The 21,580-nt window shown below is 50.7% G+C and overlaps 1 protein-coding gene across 1 annotated transcript in view; it reads right to left on the bottom strand.

Annotated features, from left to right (window-relative positions):
- Rab6b (RAB6B, member RAS oncogene family) overlaps positions 1 to 21,580 on the bottom strand; it is a 68,073-nt gene that overhangs the window by 33,827 nt on the left and 12,666 nt on the right. Inside the window, exon 2 of the mRNA XM_021207243.2 lies at positions 9,681 to 9,739. Coding sequence (XP_021062902.1) covers positions 9,681 to 9,739 — 59 coding nt within the window. The remainder of the gene's footprint in view (positions 1 to 9,680; positions 9,740 to 21,580) is intronic.

Here is a 21,580-nt window from a genome sequence, read left to right as displayed (position 1 = left end):
TGGTCCCACCTGCTTGGGACCTACCTGCTATCTGGCAGTAGCAGAACGTGGCCAAAGCTGTTCGCATCACAGCAGCCCGGGAAGAGGAGAGTAATAACATAGGAAGAAGGGGTTGGGCATAATCTTCAAGGGTCCACCCCCCCAAGTGTCTTACTTCTACCAGGTAGAGCCCCCACCTCTTAAAAATCAGTCTCTTAAAATAGTGCCACAGGCTGGGGAATAAGCATTCAAAACATAAGTCTTTGGAGGATAAACAAACAGAGAAATAGGAGATAATGTACTTCTCCGTCTGTCCTCCTCTGTGTGTGTGTGTGTGTGTGTGTGTGTGTGTAATGGCATTTCCAGAGACAATTAAATCATGAGAGCTCTGGTCTGATCAATGGTGCAATCCTTTGATGGGTTCATAAGATAATGGCATTATTTGGATGTTGTAAGAAATACAAGATGGGGGCTAGTTGGAGGAAGTAAGTCACTAGTGTGTCCTTGCCCAGACCCTTGCTTGTGTGCCCCTACTCTCTGCTTCCTGGTCACCACGATGTGAACTGCTTTGCTCTGTTATGTGTTCTCTACCATGACTGACTGACATCTCTGAAATCACACGCCCAAATCAACCCTTTCCACATTAGGCTGTTTCTGTCGGGCGCTTAGTGATACCCGTGGACAAGTTGCTAATATAGGCTGACTCTTTTGGAGCAGATTACAGAAAGGTAGCCGCAACCACACCACACGAACTAGTGAAAACAGACAGTAGCCAACCATCACTCACACTGCCCAAGTGGAGAGCCACAACGCTAGATCCAGACTGATGGGCATTCCCACAGGGCATGAGGTGGGATGGCCGGAGCACAGTGTTCTGTCTGAGGGCACTGTTGAATTGTTATTCAGTACCACCCTACAGGCTCTGAGCTGTGTCAGCTCCGATGTGGAGGCCATGGACCTCAGGTGCTTGTCTGCACAGTACAATACGGTGCCAGCAGGAAGTGAGGCGGGTAGGCGGGCAGCACATCTTAGAGGTCGGTGAGTCAGAAGCACAGACTGCCCACGGGTGGAGTCTGCCGCGCGGTTCACACTACTGCCAGTCAGTCTACCTGCCAAGTCACTTCATGTGTGTCCATCTCTGTAGGCTGGCCCCAGGAGACCCTGGATATTGGGGACTATTCTGTTGCTGAGACAGAATACCTGACAGAAAGAACTGACGGGAGGAAGGTTCTATTTTGACGGGTTTAGGGGAGGTGAGACCAGCTCCTGTCGATGGCGGGTAGGAGGGTGAGGCTGTTTCCACCACAGAGGATCAGGACAGGAGGCAAGGCCATAAATGTAATCCACTGCAGTGCTGCCTTCCCCAGAGACACACTTCCTCCACTAGATCCCATCATCTAAATAATCTCACAGCTTCCCCAAACATCCCCACCGGCTGGTGACCCAGCATCCAAACACACGATCCTGTGGGTGATGTGGGTTAGTTTACGTGGTAGCAACATCTGATCATAACACAAACCTGAACGCTTCTTGTAGTTACAAGACCCAAGCACATAGTTCCTCCTGTCCACCAGGAAACCTGGGATCAAACGCTGAGCCCCAGGCAGTGTTTCTGCCACCTTAGCCCAGTGCCCTCACTTGCTGAGCTAGGGTTGTTGTTTTTTCCTTTGCATCTGCAGTCTTGGTCATGAAGGACGCTCCCACTTCAGGTGAACATTGGAGGAAGGAGACACCAGATAACAAGAACAACTAACTATTCGGCTAGGCAAGGGATCCTTGGTGATTCCTCTTGACCAGCCTCCTCTCAGGGGTCAACACGGGTCACACAGGAGAGTTGTGTATTGGTGGATGTGTGTTTGTATGTGTGTGGGAATGGAACACACTCAAGTTTACACTGTATTTATACAAAGGCATGAATGGGTACATGAGACTGGTATGAGTGTGTGTGTGTGTGTGTGTGTGTGTGTGTGTGTGTGTGTTACTCCTGCTCTGAAGGTAATGCCAGGATTTCTGATACACACACAGCCCCAGTGCTGCCCTGTGGCCCAGGTGATGAGGAACCCTCTCACGGGTTCTTTGGAAAGGGAGCAGAGAGGATGACATGCCATTAGTAGTGGGTCATGTGTCCAGTGGGCACCAGTGGGATTTCCTTTGTTGCTCTTTGGGTGTATTTATTTATCTTGTTTCTCTGCCTTGAGAAAGGATCTACTGTAACCCAGCTCTCAAGTTGGCCTTTAACTTGTTGCTGAGGATGGCTCTGAGCTTCTTACCCTCACACTTCTACCTCCTGGGTGCTGGGGTTACAGGTGCACCATAACGGAAGACCCAAGCTCTCATGCATACTAGACTCTACCAATTGAACTAAGGAGTTTGATTAGCTTCCCTAGCCCTCAACCCCCTCACCTCTCAAATGAAGATTCCAGAGCTCCCTCTAAGGACTGTTGGACCAAAGGAGTTAAGACTGTGAAGGGCCTTCATTCTGTCATATGCTATGTCAACACAAATGAGCAATTGCTACCAGGAACCAGTTGACCCAGGGCTGTCCAGGTAAAGCGGCACAGCCAAGCCGTGGAGACTGTCTGGTTATGCAGTATGGCCTCAGAGTCTCTGCTCAGGATGAACAGAAACAGCAAGCAAGCGAGTACTGTGGGGAAAGGATTCCTTTCCCGGCCTCTCCTGGCACATTAAAGGCTCTGTTGAATCCTGCAGTGGAGAGACTGTCTCTGCCCTAATCTGCCAGACCCCCAGCCGAACCCCAGCCCCTCAGGAACCTTTGCTGTCCTATTCGTCATCAACATCCCAAGGACCTGGCATTCCCAGGGTTTCAGCAAAGGCGGAGCCTCAGGAAGGTGGAGCCGAGGAGAGGCACGCCCCTCTTCCACTGTGCCAGGGAGTCGTGGTCAAAGTAGCTTTCCTGTTCTGCTTTATCTTATGAGGTATGAAACAAATCATTTCCAATAGTAGCTGCCCCACAGGGGATGAGCTATCAAGAAATACGAACAACAGGCATGTGCCTGGGGAGGCGTCTGTCAGTCTAGAAGCCCCATGATCCCCTCACACAGCTGTGCCTACTCTGCCTGCATTGCATGATGTCTTCTCTGAAGGAGACCGCGGTGTAGTCTACTGTGATACGTGGCCCCGAACCTGGCAATGCTAATTTATTCCTTTGCGCTTGCAAACGGCACTCACTGTCTGTGAAAAATGGCAGTCACTTTATTTTACACATGCAAAGAATATTAACAAGCACAGATTTCCTCCCACCGGTTATCTTCCTCTGAGTGTGGTATTACACAGTTATCAACAGGGGTGTCAACGGTGGCGTGTTCCCTGCATTTCTCTGCACGGACCTTCCACCAGCACATCCCAGCAAGGAGATCTCCGAGCAAGATGTTCCCTACGGCACTTGTTGAAATCTTCTTAGCTCTGTGCATTTATTATGAAATATAAATTTGCATCCACAGTCTGACAAGATACAGCAATAAAGTCTACCGGAGGAAATCTGCATGGCAATTAGCATAAATTGACGCCAGCATTTATTTCTTCTGGGGAAGATAATGAAAAGGCAAGTTGTGTGCGTCTTCTTTTTGAGCCTGGTGCTGGAGAGAAGCATCCGAAAATGGCAGAAAGCAGCTGGGCGTAACAAGTCCTTGACAATGACTCTGCTGTTCTCTGGGGCACAGCCAACCACCAGACCAAAGTATCCGGGTAAAGTTATGCAAATTAGCATGCAAATGAGCCTGGTAAACTTAAAGACTCAGCCTTGGAAAGTGGTTGCTTTGTAGGGAGGATCTCATAGCCTCTTGGAAACACGTAGGGCCAGGGCATTGCCAGCCAATGACAGCTGCTCAGTTAGTGCCCTGGAGGGGGTGATGCTGGCTCCCAAGGTCACAGGGCAGGCACCTGGCTTTTCAATGTCACAATCTGTCCGGTGGTTACTTTCTTCTCTATGAAGAATGGCTGCCCGATTTGTAGTTGTGTGTGTGTGTGTGTGTATACAATAACATATATTCATATACATACATGAATATATGTTATTGGCTCTGTTCATCATAATACTAATACAGAAAACACCTTGATACCTGATCCCTGGGTGCTCACATCATGAGAAATATCACTGTTGTCAACCAAGTCCTTGCCCAGTCACCCTCCCCTCTAGTAGTGTCTGAGCCTGTGAAAAGGTGTTAGTGACGTGGTCCCTAGGGTGTGTGGTCCAGACAAGCCAGCGACTGTTGGCTGCTGGAGTGGGCAGGAAGGCCACCTGGAGAAAAGAGTGGAGCCCACAGGGGAGGAGGATGATTTGATGCAGCCACAGCAGAGAGAGCCATGAGTGCAGACAGAAGCCTTATTCAGTATTCGGGAAAGGGTGAAGTATAGGGATCTGCATCATGTGTGTGTGTGTGTGTGTGTGTGTGTGTGTGTGTATGCTGCATAAATGTGTGTGTGCTGTTGTGTGCGATGTGTATGCACATGTGTGTGTGCATGCTAGTGTGTGCACAAGGGCGTGTGAGAGTGTATGTGTGTGCACATGTGTGTGTGTCTGCATGTGAGTGTATGTGTGTACATGCATATGTGCATTCACCTTGAAGAGGAAGCTTAGCTCATCAGGTAAGAGGCCAGTTACTGCACTGTGATAGGGCGAAGTCTCCGTGACCACAGCAAGAGCACGTAATCAGGACAAGGCAGGAAACAGAAATAAAAATCCAAGGCTTCAGGCGCCATGGGAGGTGACATGACTAGGAGCTTCTCCCCAGCACAGATGCAGACAGACGCATGCTGCGTCTGCTTCAAGGGCCCAGATGAGAAGCCAAAGGCAAGGAGAATGCCCTCCCCCAGCCCCCAAAAGCTCAGGGCTCTCTTGTATTTGTTCCACCCTCGGGCCCCCAGGAAGGTGAGGATAGAATACACTCCTGTTCGTTTGAAGCTACTCAGTTTGTGGTAATTTGTTGCGGCAGCCCCTAGAATGAGTTCGGGAAGCCTCAGGGCAGAACAGCTGCAGGCAAGAGATCTCATGAGATCTGAGTCTGCCAGAAAGACCAGCACTTGCTTCTTAGGAACCTCCTTCAGAGTCTGAAACACCTTCCCATCTCACAAGTGTCCTCTGAGAGCAGCTCTCCTGCCCGTGGGCCTCTCTCTCCCTGAGGCAGCCCATTAGATCTGTGCTGTTCTAACTTGGTGTGAATGACAGGAGGGGCCATGGGTCCTCAGCGTTAAGTTCTTCACCATTTCTCAGTTCTCTAAGACGCCTGAGCTGCGAGCTTTGCAGGCAGGAAAGAGAGCCAGGGAAAACCTCAGCCAGGAGTGACCTTTGGAGGACCACACCTCCTATTAGCAGGGCTCCTTCACACATTTGACCCTCCCAGGGCCCACAGGGGTTTCCTGGGTGTGTGTTGGTATGGGTGGGGGAGGGCACACCAAGAGCCACCTCTTATTACAAGATATGTCCCATTTTTTTTCACCTAGGTAGACTTGGAAGAAATCTTGTTAGCATTTCTTCTAGGCTCCACCCAACAGTTACCTAGGAACAGCCAGGTATGAGCCCGGCTGGCTATAAAAAGACTGTTTGACCTCTCTCGCCTGCTTCCGTCCTCTCCCCCTTTCTCTCTCCCTGCATGTTCTCTGCTGACCTCTTCCCTTCTTTCTCTCCTCTCTTTCTGTCCTTCTCTGTCCTCTTTCTCTGCCTCCACCCCCTCTCCACACACCCCTCTCATGTCCCAAATAAACTTCATTTTATACTAGACCCATTGTCTGGCTGGTACCTTGGTGGGGGTACCTCAACATGGGCCCACTAAGGCACCCACTTCCGCCGCATCATGCTACCACATTACAAAACATATTACCTCTTAGTTGGGGTTTTACAAGAAAGAATCACCACAGACACAGTTCCCTCTGGTTGAGACTTACTTGGTTTTCCACCAAGTGAAAACTGTGTAAGTGAATCAGTTTGTATGGTGTGATTAGGCGGGGCAGTGAGAGACTGTACATGTGTTAGCGGAGAATAAGGTGTGTGTGTGTGTGTGTGTGTGTGTGTGTGTGTGTAACTGCCAGGTAAGTAGAGGAAGAAGACGTGCTTCTCAAAGGTCCCCAGGGCTGTAGAAGGGCCACTCACCAGGGCCACAAACAGAACCTTCTGAGATGTTCAGATGAGGACTCCTAGCCTAACATACTCAGGGCCACATGGTGGCCCTCTGGGGCATCTTGCACGCTCAGCTCTACACCAAGGTGGAACTGGCTGTGGCTGAGGACAGGCCCTGCCCTTTGTGCCCACTGAGGGCAGGTCAGGCTCTTCAGCCAAGCTGCTTTCTTCTGCTGCCTTCTGGCAGGCCACATACTACAACAGCACGCAGCTGTCTTTTGTCGGGGTGAGTGAATGGGAGGAGAGCACAGGGTCTGGAGCCATGAGGATAGAGAGGGTACACTGTCCTGGGAGCTGACTGAGTGGGCCTAGACTCTGCCATGCTGTACTGCTGCTGGAACAGACAGGGTACTGGTGGGAGGGTGACAGGCACAGCTACTGTGCCGTGGGACAGCCTGAGAGAAAATACATTTCATCTTCTAGGGCCGCTGGGGACGTTATCTACTTCCCATACATCTCTGCTGCTATGCTCAGAAAAAGAAAATAAACAAAGTCTGTCCTCCTCCGTCTCCAGAGGATTAAGACAAGCAATCTGTGTGTGTGTGTGTGTGTGTGTGTGTGTGTGTATGTGTGTGAGTGTGTGTGTGTATGTGTGTGAGTGTGTGTATGTGTGTGAGTGTGTGTGTATGTGTGAGTGTGTGTGTATGTGTGTGTATGTGTGTGTGAGTGTGTGTATGTGTGTGTGAGTGTGTGTGTGTGAGAGTGTGTGTGTGTGAGTGTGTGTGTGAGTGCATGTGTGTGAGTGTGTGTGTATGTGTGTGTGTGAGTATGTCTGTGTGTCTGTGTGTGTGTGTGTATGTGTCTGTGTGTATGTCTTTGAGTGTATGTGTGTATGTCTTTATGTGGGTTTGTGTGTGTATGTGTATGTCTTTGTGTGTATATGTGAGTGTATGTGTCTGTGTGTATATATCTTTGTGTATGTGTCTGTGTGTATGTCTGTGTGTATGTCTTTGTGTGTGTGTGTATGTCTATGTGTGTATGTCTTTATGTGTGGGTTTGTGTGTGTATGTGTATGTCTTTGTGTGTATATGTGAGTGTGTGTGTCTGTGTGTATATATCTTTGTGTATGTGTCTGTGTGTATATGTCTGTGTGTATGTCTTTGTGTGTGTGTATGTGTATGTCTTTGTGTGTGTTTGTGTATGTGTATGTCTTTGTGTGTCTGTGTATTTATGTCTTTGTGTGTTTATGTGAGTATATGTGTCTGTATGTATTTGTATGTGTATGTATGTCTTTGTGTGTGTGTATATGTCTTTGTGTGTGTGTATGTCTTTGTGTGTATATGTCTGTGTACGTGTGTGTGTGTACGTGTGTGTGTGTGTGTGTGTGTGTGTGTGTGTGTATGAGTGACTGAGAGAAGCAGAGCCCAGCTTCTCAGCCTAATTACTGCTCTAACGGGCTTAAGGAAAGGATTTCCACCTGAGGCTGTAAAGAAACCAAGTCAGACAATTCTCCCACGCATGAGGAGAACAGCATCTGCTCTGATCTGTGATCTCCGTCGACTCACTGTGACAGTGGTCCTGGGAGGCGCTCAGTCTGATGGCACCAGTCAACTGAGGCAAGCAGCCATTACTGTGCCCGTAGGCACCTGTGACACCATCAGGGGCCCACCTAGCCTTCAGGAGCACACGCTACAGCCAAAGGCTCTTGGGGACTGATGCAAGTGGCAGGGCTCTGTACTCAGCGCAAACATTTGCCCATGCCTCAGGCACTGGAAGAATTTTCAGAGCAGAGACAGTGACCGGAGCTGAGGTCCAGGCTATACCAGCGTTAGCCACCATACAATGACAGGAGCAAGTAAAGCCTGATTTGAGTGACAAGCGTCAGGCAATGAGGGTGACAATGGGAGGAAGGGAGATAAAATTTCAAAGGTAACTTGTTCACTTCTGCTAAGAATCTCAATGCGGTGCCATTGGAAAAACAGGAAGATCACTAAAAAAAAAAATCAAGCAGTAGTCAGAAATATCCAGAGATCATGGTCATTCTTAGCTACCCACAGGACTCAAGGCCAGCTGGAGCCACATGAATCTCTGTGTCAAAAAGGGAAAGGGGAAAAGTCAACTAATAAAAACACGAGCATGTGCGCAGGCACACACGTTCACACGTGTGTGTGTGTGTGTGTGTGTGTGTGTGTGTGTGTGCGCGCGCGCGCACAGAGCACAAGGGGGAGACTTTAGGAGGGAGCCTGTTAGGGATGTCACCTCTGCTCCACAGTCAGACCAAAGTGGCGCAAAGTCCTGGCTTTGGGGACGACACAACAGTATGACTGGCATCAATGTCCCAAAGCCACATACACCCTCTGATGCACCCAGAGTCTCCTGTCCTTCTCCATAGGTAATCCCTCTGGAGTCCACGTGATATAGGATTTTAGTCCACCATTGCAGAGTGGAATAGGAACTTGAGGGAAACAGAAAGGGGGTCCTCCAAGGGCATCTGAGACAAGGGTTACTGCGCCAGGGCACTGACAGACAGACAGATGGACAAGCATCGGAGACTCTGGAGCTGCTCCACACCCATCGGCAGGGAGCGGCATCTTGGAACAGCTGCCCCAGTGAATCTATAAATACTTGTCCTTGAGAATGTGTTGACAAAGGGATTCTACATTCAAACAGTCACTGCATCTGCTTTCAGCAGACTGAAGCCCTGGGCTGAGGGGGAGCACTGAGAATCAATGCTGAGCGAGAGCAGTCCCTTTCCACCCCCCACCTCGAATCCCACCCCAACCTCTCCATCCCCGTCTAAACAACCCAGCTCTGCTTGAAACCACACACTCCCTTTAGCTACTAACACTGTCTGGGAGCTAGTATCTCACAGGACCCCAGCCTAGAGAAATGAACTGGAGAACTAACTGTGGACATTCAAAGGTGGTGGTAGGGATAACAACTTTGGCAAAATGCTTTAGTTGTGAGGAAATTCATGTGTATACTGCCTCCTCCACCACCACCACTACTGACACCAAACAGGTATGTCTCTGCCTCTCATGAGTTCGGTTTGGGCTCACCTGTGGGCCTGTGACTGAGCCCAGGCTACTATTCCCAAATCAGGCTCCACAGATGTCTTTATGTCCCGTCTCCTAACTGCCCATGCCTCTCTGTGACAGGGTGTTTCAGCAGCAGGGGACGAGGGCTGAGCGTGTGTGACAGTCTGTGCGTGGTCTGTCTGGGTTATGTGTATGTCAAGTCCTGCCAGTGTGACCACTCCTGAGGTGCACACTCTCCAACTGCTCCTGGGCTTCATCTTGTCCTCTTCTGCCTGCCCCTCGACATAACCAAACGTTGTAATGGTTCCAATCTGCCTCTTCAAAAGATCCCTTCTCTGGTTTTGATATTTCGCCCTTTAAGTTTCCTTTTCAACATCTAGATTCTGAGCTCATTTCCTGCCTAGGCCAGGTTCCCAGGAAGGGCATTCCTTCCAAGCAGTAAGGTGCCTCAGAAATCTACACTGGCCCCACCCACTCTGAGCTCAATGCTCCCTGGAGACAGCTGGCAGTGCTCTCCAGACAGGGTCCACAGGCAGAGACAGAGGCCAGGGAGGAGGAGGTTGGGGGAGCGTGGGGAGTGGGGATCTCACCTGGTAGGTGTTGTCGAAGCTGTCGTACATGAACCTCGTGATCAGGGACGTCTTCCCGACTGCAAGGCAGAAAGGAGAGAGAGGTTCAGCCATAAGACGAGCCTATAGCCGGGGTCTTCTAAACATGCGCACTTGAAAGGCTGGCTGGTAGGAACCACAGAAAGCAGAGAAGCAGACCCCAGGAGAAGGAACCCAAGTCAAGGTACTGAGGTGAGCTCTAGGGGGGCCACACTTGTCGGACCCCAGGCTGCCACGGAGGAGGTGGCAACCTACCCTTTCTCCAGTTCCTACTGCCCATGTCCAGGTCTGCCCTGATCCCAGGCCCCAGCTGACATGAGATCCCAACAGAATGCTCTTCTCACGGCTGCCTGTGCTCCACCTGACCGTTCATCGGTTCAAGGGAGACTTTCTTTGGTTCCCATTTATTCAACTTAAACACCGTTGAGAAAGAGGCAGGGGAAAGCAGACCTTTCTCAGGTCTCTCAGGGGCAAGCCTATCCCCCACAGAGTGTGTCTGACTGTCCAGCTCAATGCTGGGCCATTAGCATCTCTAGATCCCACTACGTAATTGACAACAGGACCCCCCCAAATGCTGTGACAACTGCAGCCTGTAAACTCCCTAACTGGGGCAGAAATGTCCCCAACTGAAGACTGCTAGTTTGGTTAAGATACCAAGAGTCTCTTGGGACACCCATAAATGCTGCTAATTTCCCAAACTGCAGGGCTTGGCTTCTGACACAACCCCGTGCAGGTCCCCTGGGATACAGCAGTGACAAGAATGCCAACTGCTGTACTTCAGGCCATCTGGGAGGGGAGGAAGGATAATATAAAGGGACATTTATTAGGTCACTACACGGAACTCTTCTCTCCTCTGTCCCACCAGGACTCAGTCCTGAGAGGCTCGGAAGGGCGTGCAGGAGATAAGTACCCAAGGTCCCCAAGGCCCTTCTGCCCTGTCCAGTCTAGCAGGCCATCCCCAGGCTGGGACTAGTGGGATGGCTAGTCACTGTCTGGCTAGTGGAATGGCAGGTCAATCCAATGGGATCCACGGTAAAGTTCTCTGCTGGGTCTGAATCACTGTGCACCACAGGAAACAGACAAGTGTAATCATTCCTGACAGCTTACAGTCGCCAAAGAGAGGCAGTCACCTGACCCGGAGCCTCCGACAGACTAGGTTTGGGTTGTGGCCAGAAGACCTCACGTCTGACCCAGCTGAGGTGAAATCCTACTGGGGCACTTATTAGCTGTGTCACCTTGAGGTGGTCACCACTCCTCTGGACCACAGTGCCTCGTTATAACATAGCAAAGACATCAGAGAATGTTAATTGGCAAGAAGGTCGTAAGATGAACGATACACAGGAAATGCTAAGGAGCAAGAGGTGTCAGGCCACTTAAGATAGTGGAGGTAATTTCCAGAATGACAAACGACAGGACAAAAAACAAAACCACCATCACTAAGGTTGTGTAATGGAGAAACTGACTCCTCGGCTTGCGGCGAGGACGCAACGTGCTGGGATAGGAATTGGGGGTGGGGGTGCAACAGGAGTATCTTTGTTTGTCCTAAGCCCTAGTCACTCTACCTGAGCCTATATTAATGAGGTGGTGGCTCCCTAGGTGGCCTCAGGATAGGGCTGTCAATCCTAAGACCAGAGGGCTGGGACCCAGAGTCAGTCCAACCTCCAGGGAAGGCAGGCTGGGGACTGAGCTTCATCGCATGGACAACACTCAACCAGCTTTTGCCTGTTATTGAAACCCCGGTGAGAATTCCAGACAGCCGGGCCCTGCAGAGTCTCTTGGGTTGTGAACACACAGATATGCCTTGAAGGTAGACAGCTGTGATTCTGTGAGGAGAGGGCACAGCCATACTGCGTCGAGAACTCACTGAATGGTGAGGCTGGCTAGCTCCAGGGATCTGCCTGTCTCTCCCGCCCTCCTCCCTCCAGGGCTGTGACTGCAGATGTGCAGCATCACCACACCCCGCTTCTAACGTGGATGCTGGGGAGCCAAACTCAGGTCTTCATGACTGCACGGCAAGTGACCAGCTGAGCTATCTCTCCATTGCCCCTCACCCACCCCACCCCATCCCTGCCACTGGCTTTCTGAGTTTCTGTTCTTGAACCTAAGGGGCACCGGGGACCCCTTGGATTTAGAAATAGTTGGTCTATAGAAGTTTAGATGTCTTGGGGACCCCCCTAACATTTTCCAGCTTCTCTTCTTGGAGACAGTTCCCCACACCCCGGCACGCCTCATTCTTCCCATGGTCCTCATGCTCCCTAGAGCATTTATCCCTGCTCTTTATTTCTGACCAGTTTGTTTCTCCGAAGCCCCATGCTGGCCAAGTTTGGAACTGCAGGGTCTCTGCCCTGAGTCTGGCTTTTGAGGTTTCTGGGCTCCAACAATCTGCAAGGGACTGGACTGCCCGGCTCTGGACACAAAGTCTGAAAACACTAGCAGAGACACCAGGAACTGCAGGAAAAGGCCCCCTCCATTCTATCTCCTGGAACCCCCAGAGGCCTGAGCAGAGTATAAGGTTCACTCACGTTGGCCTCCGCCACAGCATTACAGGACAGAGCCCCGTGAGGCAGGCTTGGGGAGTTCTCTGCCTTCCTCACCCCACCCTGGAGGGCAGACGGTCCTGCCGTGCCCCTTGTCCTCTCCAACAGCCCTGGGTTTTGATGCTGGATAGAAGATGCTGGAATCTGGTCATGGCGAGGGCGGGGAGCAGGGCGCTGAGAGGGACGGCGGTGGTCAGCACGCACCAGGACCAGGGGTGGGAGGAGGGGCAAGACATGCTGGTGAACCTTCAGCCTTGAAACCCTGCAGGAACCCTTCAGAGAGCCGGCCTCCCACCCGGCTCTGCCCTCAAGGTCACCCGTACTCAAGGTCACTTCCACTACCGGTAAGGCTCAGGACACAATGCAGCACAGCAGGGCAGGACTTTATCAGAAATAAGCAGGCCAACCATCCCTGAGCTCTCTTTACTCTCAGCCCTGGGGCTCAGCAACACAGGCCATCTCCCCTGGGGACAGTCCCACGTGATTAAACAGGGAAGTGCATTCTCCTTTCAGCCAAGCGGAAGGAGAGAAAATTCACTCTGGGGCACTGACTGGGAGCATCCAGAAAGGAGGAAAGGAAACGCCCACGCCCACGGTCCTCTATCTAAGCCAGGCCGCGTGTGTGTGTGGGGGGGGGGGGGGGATTTGGCACTTGGGTCTCCTCAGGAACCCCCATCTACATGCTCTGCATGGAGATACCCAAGGTCAAGTTTCCCCCTTCCAGTCACCTCCGACATCTATGTTATTTCCCCCTCTGAGTGAGATTCAAACCCTCCCCTGAGCCCTCCTTTTTACTTAGCTTCTTAGGTCTATTGGATTGCAGTATAGTTAGTCTGTACTTTATGGCTAACATCTACTTATGAGTACAGACCATGCGTGTCTTCCTGGGTCAACCTCACTCGGGATGATATTTTCTAGTTCCATCCATCTGCCTGCATATGGATGTACCATATCTTTGCTTTATTTCTTTTAAAGATTTGTTTATTTATTTTATGTATATGAGTACACTGTAGCTGTGTTCAGACACACCAGAAGAGGGCATCGGATCCCATTACAGATGGTTGTGAGCCACCATGTGGTTGCTGGGAATTGATCGCAGGACCTCTGGAAGAGCAGTCAGTGCTTTTAACCACTGAGCCATCTCGCCAGCCCCCATATCTTTGTTTTTAATAGCTGAGCCTCAGTGGGAGAGGATGCACTTAGTCCTGCTGCGACTGATGTGCCTGCTGTGCCAGTGTGGGTTAGCACCCACGGGGTGGGGGTGGGGCTTCCCTTTCTCTGAAAAGGGGAGGGGTTGGGGAAGGGGCTCGTGAGGGTGGGACTGGGAGCTGGGATCAGGATGAAAGTGAATAAATAAATAAATTAATGAAAAGGTAAAAAGAGGCCCAAGGTCTCCAAGTGACCAGGCAGTGAGGGAGTGAGGACCGCTCTGCCTCCTTCCTGGCAAGCAGCAGACCCCGGGGTCTGTCAGCAAAGCTGCTGGTGGGAACAAGACCCCAGGCAGCGGGAAGAGCTAGCAAATTGGAGGCTGGGGAGAAAATGTCTGCTAAGGAAGTCGGGGAGTGAGCCAGGTTATCATGGGGACCTATGTGGAGGCCCCTCAATCTGAACACTGCCCCCAGGATAATGGAGGCTGACAGTGTGTGAAGAAAGAAATGAAAACAGTGGTCCCATGAGGGACACAGGAAGCTCCATGAAGCTGCAGGGTCAATTTAAACAAAACCTCACCCTTGGGACCGGATGTAGAGAGCTACAAGGGGCAGATGGGGAGGCTACGCTGCCGAGGGCATGGCGGCCACAGCTGAAGCGTCCAAGACGATGAGAGCTCCCGAGGAGGCTTCAGCAGGATGTGGATGTACCCAGGGATGGTGGCTCAACATGCCCACCACAGGGACGGTCCCCACTCCATATGCCCTCACAATGTAAGCCCAGCACTCCGGCAGGGGCTGCGACTGGAGGGTCCTACTCTGGTGACAGAAATGGTTCTGTGTGTCACCGGGGGAGAACAGGCAGATCCGAGCCCACGCCAGCCCACCTGGGTGAGATCACTCTGGTGCTCCTGTGACTAGAAACTGAGACGTCTCCCATCCCAAGTCACCTGTGAGTGAGTGGGCCTTCTCATTCCAAGGACTCTGGCACTCACAAGGCTGTGTGTTCAGAACTAATACCTACCCCGTTGTGTCCTGCTCCAGTCATGAACCTGAGAGAATCGGGTGACTAACCTCCCTTTCTTTGGGCAGCTGAGTTTGGGGTGGTTTGATCCGTGGCATGAGATACACAGAGACAGTTCTGAGCTTTTAAAAGGAACTCTTACACTGCTCTTGGAGACTGGCAACAGAAGCCACCCAAGGGGTGGGGCTGAAGTCTGGTGAGAGATGGACCATTCAGAAGGACACAGGGACAGTGGGGTTTTGATATGACATAGGAGGTAACAGGACCCCATGGCAGGTCAGAGTCAAGTGAGAGCCCAGGATGCCTCGGGTCACCTGGCTTTGTGACCATCCCTGGAATCCCAACAAACAAGCTCGATCAGGTACTGAGTTTAGACTCTGAGCACCATGAAGGTATAATAACGACCCGTCCAGGACACACAAGTAAGCACTGTTTCCAGGAAGTAAATATTACAGCAATCATTCAATCTCACAAGCAAAGGATTTATGCATATTTCCCATAAAACCTTATTTTCTTTGAACTCTCTCCTGAGCTGCTGGACAAAGCTCACACATACCCACAGGCTGTGAGGCGCTTGTTCGTGTTCCCACACACCACAGGCTGTGAGGTGCTCGTTCCCACACACCACGTCACTCCTGCCAGCTGCTGGATAGACTGAACGCCCGAGCCTTGATGGCCCGCTCCCAGTACCTGCCTGCCTGTCTCCCTGGGGTCCATGCACCCCACTGGCTTCCCACAGGCTCTGGGACCCATCTCAGCACACGTTCCAGTCAGGCCAGATTTGTGTCCGCTCTGGTGGTTTCTAAGTAGATGCAGAAGACAGTGAGATTTCAGTATTCGCTGACCCCCTACTGGGTGCCAACTGTGTCAGGTTCCTTCTGTGAGCCCAGTTCTCAGTGAGGAAGCAGGCTGCTCTCCAGCAGCAGCCCTGGCCACATGGAGCTAGACCCCTGCTGTGAATACCTGAACCGCCAAGCTTCAGGGAGGGGCTGCACTGTGACCGGGCTGGGCGGTCCTGACACACATCCTCTCTGAGGGGAGCTGACGCCTGGTTTGGTGTGGAGTGGTGAAGATCTGAGGGCTGGGTGATGGGGTTACCCTTCACCTCACATCATCCACCCACACTGCGCCACGGGTGGCATGCCCCAGTCAGTACCCATGAAGACACTGGGTGTGGCTTGGGCCTGGCTCACAGGTTGAGAGCTGAATAGATGGTGAGTTCCAGACCCACGTCCTGCTGCCATCTCACTTTGTGAAGGACACGCCTCCCCCTCCCTCTCCTCTTCACAGTGAGAGTGAATGTGGGCGGAGAGACTGCTGTTAGGGCCAGGGAGTGAGAGGGCAAAAGAAACCACTGCAGGAATCATTTGATGGAGAGTCTGCCAAAGCCTGGCCAAAGCTGTGCCACCTACGAGAGCCTTGGTTTGTGAGCCTGCCCTCAGCTCAAGCTCACATCACTGTCCCTGACTGCTCTGCAGCACTCCTGGACAGAGATGCAATTCAGTCTAGTCCTCCTGATGCTGACAGAGCTCACTCACATCCTGGGCCCCCCAAAAGATGTCTCCACCATCCCCTGAAACCTCTACACAACAGGCACAGGCACCCTGAAACTGGCCCAGTCGTGGTGAGCAGGACACCCAGGCCCTAGGAGGAGGAGAGGAGCTGAGAAGACACCCAGCTACCTTAGTCTGAGTCTTGTCTCCTTTTGTTCTGCGTTAAAGAACCAGAAACCCCAGCCCTCTCTGACTGCGAAAGGCAAATGTGCCTGGGGCCAGGATTCCCCTCCACACCCTGCTCTGTCACCTCGAGCTCAAAGCAGGGTTGACAGCTCCCACCTGAGCCCTCAGGGCCCAGCTGGCTCACTGTCAGCTAAATGTGGAAACAGGTGAAAAAAAAAAAAAAAAAAACCATTCCAAACCTTCCCCCCACAGACTCAGACAGTAATTAAGAAGTATGCGAAGCTCTTCATTGGACACTTTAATTAAGTATGTTAATTCCCTCTGCCAGCGGATGCTCAGCTGCCTTCACTCAGGGACCAGTAAAGAAGGAACGAGGGGATGGGGGGCAGGACGAAGAGGGGGGCTGAGGGTAGCAAGGCATGGGGCAGGCACGTGTGGCTCAGGCCCTTCTGTACTAGCAGAGCTGATCATGCCTGATCCTCTGCCCTTCATACTGAGTGTTCCTGCCTCAGTTTCCCCTCCCATCCCACCCTCACAGCCCCACTTCCTGGAAGCTTGTCCTGACTCAGATGCTTCTCCATTACCACCTTCTGCGCTTGCTGGAGAAGTGGGGATCCAGGCCGACAGAAGGGAGTTCTGGCCTCCTATGTGGCCCTGACTGGGTGTTGACCTTGGAGCCATTGCAATCCCTGAGGATTACAGCCCTTCTGTGAGAGCAAGAAAGAGGAGGATCAGGAGATCCAAAGAAAGATCTTAGCAACACAGAAGTCTATACCCCAGGGGTCGGAGAGATGGCTCCAGGGTTAAGAGCACTTATAGCTCTTAGAGAGGACTGGAGCTCGGTCCCCCGCACCCATGTCTGGTGGCTCACAACCACCGTTAACTCCAGTTCCAGATCCAGGGGGACCTGACACCTCTGGCCTTCTTGGACATATACACATAATTTCAATAGTGATGATGATGAAGAAGAATAAAACATAAATTATGTTAAAAAAAAAAAAAAAAAAAAGGTAAGAAACCCACACTTCAGCCATGTAGATAGGATAAGGCAGAAACCAGAAGGGCAAAATAAAAGTTCCTTGCTCCCCACGAAGTCTAATACTACAGACAAGCCTGTTCCCCTCGTCCAGGAGCCTCAGGTATGCTGTGGTCAGTCTTCCAGACACCGTCCTCAAAGCTCTGTGACACAACGACAACGGATTGCTAAGTCTTCACACCGCCACCAGACACTGCACTGGGAGGCCCAGCCTCAGTTTCCCTTTTTTACACATACACTCTTGGCCGTCTTGCTTCTTTTCCAGTGGCTCCTCCTTCAGTAGAAAGTTAATTAGAGGGAAGAGCTGCCCAAGGGCTGAGCTAGGTGAGACTCGGTGCCCAGCCAGGGCCTCCGGCTGCTCAGAGGGCGGGCTCTGCCGCCTTCCTGCACGATGCTCATCCGTGTCTTCTCCAGCTGCCTTTCCTTCCCCACCCCCAGGTGTACGGAGGCATAGCTGACAAGTCAATGTTATAAAGAGTTAACATGTATGAGGTGATGCTCTGGTAGAGCTCCCTCTCTCTCGAGATACGTACGCAGTGATATGGCAGTGAGTCTAGCTGATGTATTCATCACAACACAGCTTCCTTCCTGGCTTGTGTATACGTGTGCCTGTGGTGTATGTGTGTGCATGCATGCCTATGTGCATGTGCGCCTATGTGTGTGCGTGGGCCACCCGGAGGTCAGACATCTCCTTTGATTGTGTTCACCTTCTGGATTGACGCAGGGGTTCTCACTTGAATCCAGAATCCTTGACTCAGCTAGTCAGCCCGCTCCAAGGCTGCTGTCTCCACCTCCTAAGTAATGGGATCACAGGTGGCACTGAAGTGGTTGCTGGGGACCAGAACTTCAATCCTTTCACTTGAAAAGCAAATGCTTTACCCACGAGTCATCTTCCTGGCCTCGCGGATACCTTTTTTTGTAATGACAATACCGGACACACAAAAAGACATAGTCACATGATCTCACCTGTATATTCAATCTACAAAAATAGAGGACAGAGAATTGCAGGTAGTTGATGGAGCACACGGTCGGAGGAAACGGGGAGATGCCAGTCAAAGGTACAAACTTGGGGATCTAAGGCGAGTGCTGGAGACCCAGCAACAAGCAGGGTGAGTTCGGCCCACAGACTTCACATTTCTGAGTCCATTCTTTACCCTCCAAAGCCCTCTGGGAGCTTGCAAGCTGTTAGCCTTGCTTCTATCCCTCCTTCCCCACAGAGCTCTTCCCTAAATCAATATACACAAGAAGACAATGGAGTACTCAACATGCACTAGGCCCTGATTCAATTCCCAGTCCTAAGGTTAAAAAACAAAACAAAACAAAACAAAACAAAACAAAAAACAGTTCTGAAAGTAAAAATGTACACTAAGTATTAACGTAGGATTCTATACCTAGGCATAATATCTTTAAAAGCAATGGCAAGATAAAGAGGCCTGTCTGTCTATCACCCACCCATCCATCCATCCATCTATCTACCTAGAAACAAACAAAAGCTAATCACTAGCAGATCCTCATGACAAAAACTGTTCTGGGAAATTCTTCAGGAATACGGGAAATGGAGCTGGGTAGAAACACACAGACACAAGAGAGTGATGGACAAATCGTGGGCGAATAGGGCAAATACTAAGACTTTCGCCATTTAAGTCACTTTAAAGGTAACTATTTAAGCAAAAATAACAATAAACCTGAGAGAACTATGAGAATCCTTGTTACTCTGAGGTGATAGATACAACAGGCAGGTGGAAACTGCTTTTACCAAGAAACTTGGCTCCTCCCTGGCCCCAGAAGGCAACTAAAGCAGGAAAAAAGCCTCCACTTTCACATCTTCCTCTCTGGTCTTTAACTTGGTCAGAGCTGAAAAGCCCGGTGTCCACCTTTAATTCCAACAGCCCTCAGGAGGCAGAGCAGGCTGGTCTCCAACACAACGAGGCCCTGCTCCCACTCAGGCTCTGGCTTGCCTAACTCTCCACATAGACATGTTAGTTATTCAAGGGCGGTCTGTGCGAAAGTCAGTGACTTATCTCACTCCCTTCAGGCCTGAAAGTGTGCAGATAAAAACATCTTCCTGTCAAAGTTCTGTTCAAGACACTCTACTCCCCCACCCCACCCCCCCAAAAAAGTGAATGAAACACTACGTAGCAGGAAGTAGCCACTCACAGCTTTAAACCTGCCATCACCTAGATACCTTGGGGACAGAATGCCTGCCTCCAGTGTCCCTTCCCTTCGAAGCCTTCTCGAAGGATTTCAGTCAGCTGGCAGAGCCAGAACTGATATAATAATCACCTAGTCCAGTTTAACCAAGCCTGGTTACTGATGTAATCGCCCAGTCTCCCTCTATTTAAACCTAAAGCCGGAGTCCGTCCCCAGAAGACGGGCTGCACAGGCTTATCAGAAGCTGTTTCTCAGCACAGCAGTGCTGATTAACACCCTTCCCTGCTCTAGCTCCGCCATCCCACATGCCTTCTTTGGAGTAAGTGGCAGGGACCTGACCCGCTGGATCCTTCAGAGTTGGCCTCTGGCCTAGGACTCCAGTGACCACGACAGAGTGAGCAAGGGGCATCTTCAAAATATCAGCAGCCCCAGATTCTATCCCCAGAAAAAAACATTTCAGAAATGAAAGTGAGATAAAGATGGACTCACTGCTCGCAGATCGACTGTACAAGAAAAGAAATGTAGGGCGGAAGGGGAGGCGCCAATGGAGTCACACAGCCCGCTTGCTCACACAGGTGCTCTAAGGGCCGACAGGCCTGGGTTTTAATCTTGGCTCTGCCTCTGGTCTGCCGTGTGATCTTATGTCAGTTACCATCCTCTCTGGGTTTCAGCTTCCTCAGCCATTCAATGGGAAGAGAAATACCTATCTCACAAAAGTCTGGAGAATTCTGTGAGAGTAGTAAAAATTTAAAAATTGGGAGTCCTGGGTAAAAGGCAGGTGGGAAGCTTTGGTATTATTTCTGTAACTTTTTTATAAGCTTAAAAGTATGCTAAAATGAAAAGCAAAGGGGAAATATTACATATTACATATTAATATATAATATATATGCTAACACAAACACACACATTTATAGTCTCTGAGATACCAAGTGTATTCAGGAAATGGTACATTTTGTCTGATTAAACAAATGTGCTGGTGAATATAAAAATTTTAAGATTTTATTTTTAAGTACATGTTTAAGTACATGTGTATGTGAGGGGCTATGTACTCAAAGTGAGTGCAGTACCTGAGGAGGGCAGAAAAGGGTATCAGAACCCCTGGAGCTTGAGTAAGGAGTCGCCATAAGCCACCCAATGTGGGCACTGGAAACCAAACCTGGGTCCTCTGAAAGAGCTGTTCATTCTATTAAGGACTGCATATCCCATGATAAATATGAAATTTCCCTAAGGAACTGGAATATTACTGTACATTTATTCAAGCCTCATAGAAGAACAGGAATGAGCCAGGTCAGAGGCTGCCGGGAGCTCTTATCACAGGTTGCCGCTGATGTATGCACATTTGAGATGTATGTAGTACACACACAGACATGTGTATGCACATACATGGCCAATACAATGGGTCTATGTGGAAATGCCTTGATTTCCCTGGGCTTCTCACTATTGGGACTGATGACCAAGAACATCACCTTCACGGTTTCTAAGACCCTTCTGAGACCTTAGCACCCCTCTGTAGGCTGCAGAACTCCCAGCCAACCCAGGTCTGAATCCTCTTGGCCTCATCGCATTGCACACTCATAGCAACTTCAGAGCGGTATGGTGTCTTCCCTGTAGGGCCAAGTTAAGACTTCTGAGTGCCAGCCACACCACACTGGCAGGTCCCCATCCACAGTACCCACAGCAACCCTGGGCTTCCCAGGAAAGTCACACTGCAATGGGCAAATGTGCTCCCATTCAAGTGCTCTGACGCTCAGCCCAACTCCAGCCAGCCCCTCTAGGCCAACTGTGTCCACGCATCCATGTGGTGCAGAACTGGTCCACCACAAACACAACATGCTGTAGAGAAGGGAGATAACAATGCTACGTTCCCATTGCCCCCTTAGGAAGTTCCTGCTATTGTAGTCTGATAGCTTATCTAACAGGTGTCTTGGCTCATCCGGCCATAATGTTGGCCAAGTAATGTTCATCCTTTTCTTTCCAAGGCTCGAGCTGTGGATGCTAAAAGTCTGAGGAATACAAGAAAAGGGTGAGGTGGCAAGATGATGGAGGACAGAGTGCATGACTATGCTTCCTAAGTTGTCATGGAGACTTGTGACTACCTACAGCTCCCCAAACTAGGGTCACGACTTTGACATGACAATGGGATAACGCTTGCTCAGGGATGTGGACGGGACCTGATGACTGATGCTGACAAACACCTTCCTAGAAGTCTATGCCCTTCTCAAAGGGACTGTGGGACAGGGTAGCATCGTGCCAAGAGGCAAACTGGGATGCTCTTAGTCCCCAAGCAGGGGGCTGCTTCTGATGCTG

The sequence above is a fragment of the Mus pahari genome, chromosome 10 (genome assembly GCF_900095145.1).
Source record: "Mus pahari chromosome 10, PAHARI_EIJ_v1.1, whole genome shotgun sequence".
NCBI classification, from domain to species: Eukaryota; Metazoa; Chordata; class Mammalia; order Rodentia; family Muridae; genus Mus; species Mus pahari.
Note: the sequence above shows the minus strand (reverse complement) of the source record. Positions and strands in the feature narration are given on the sequence as shown.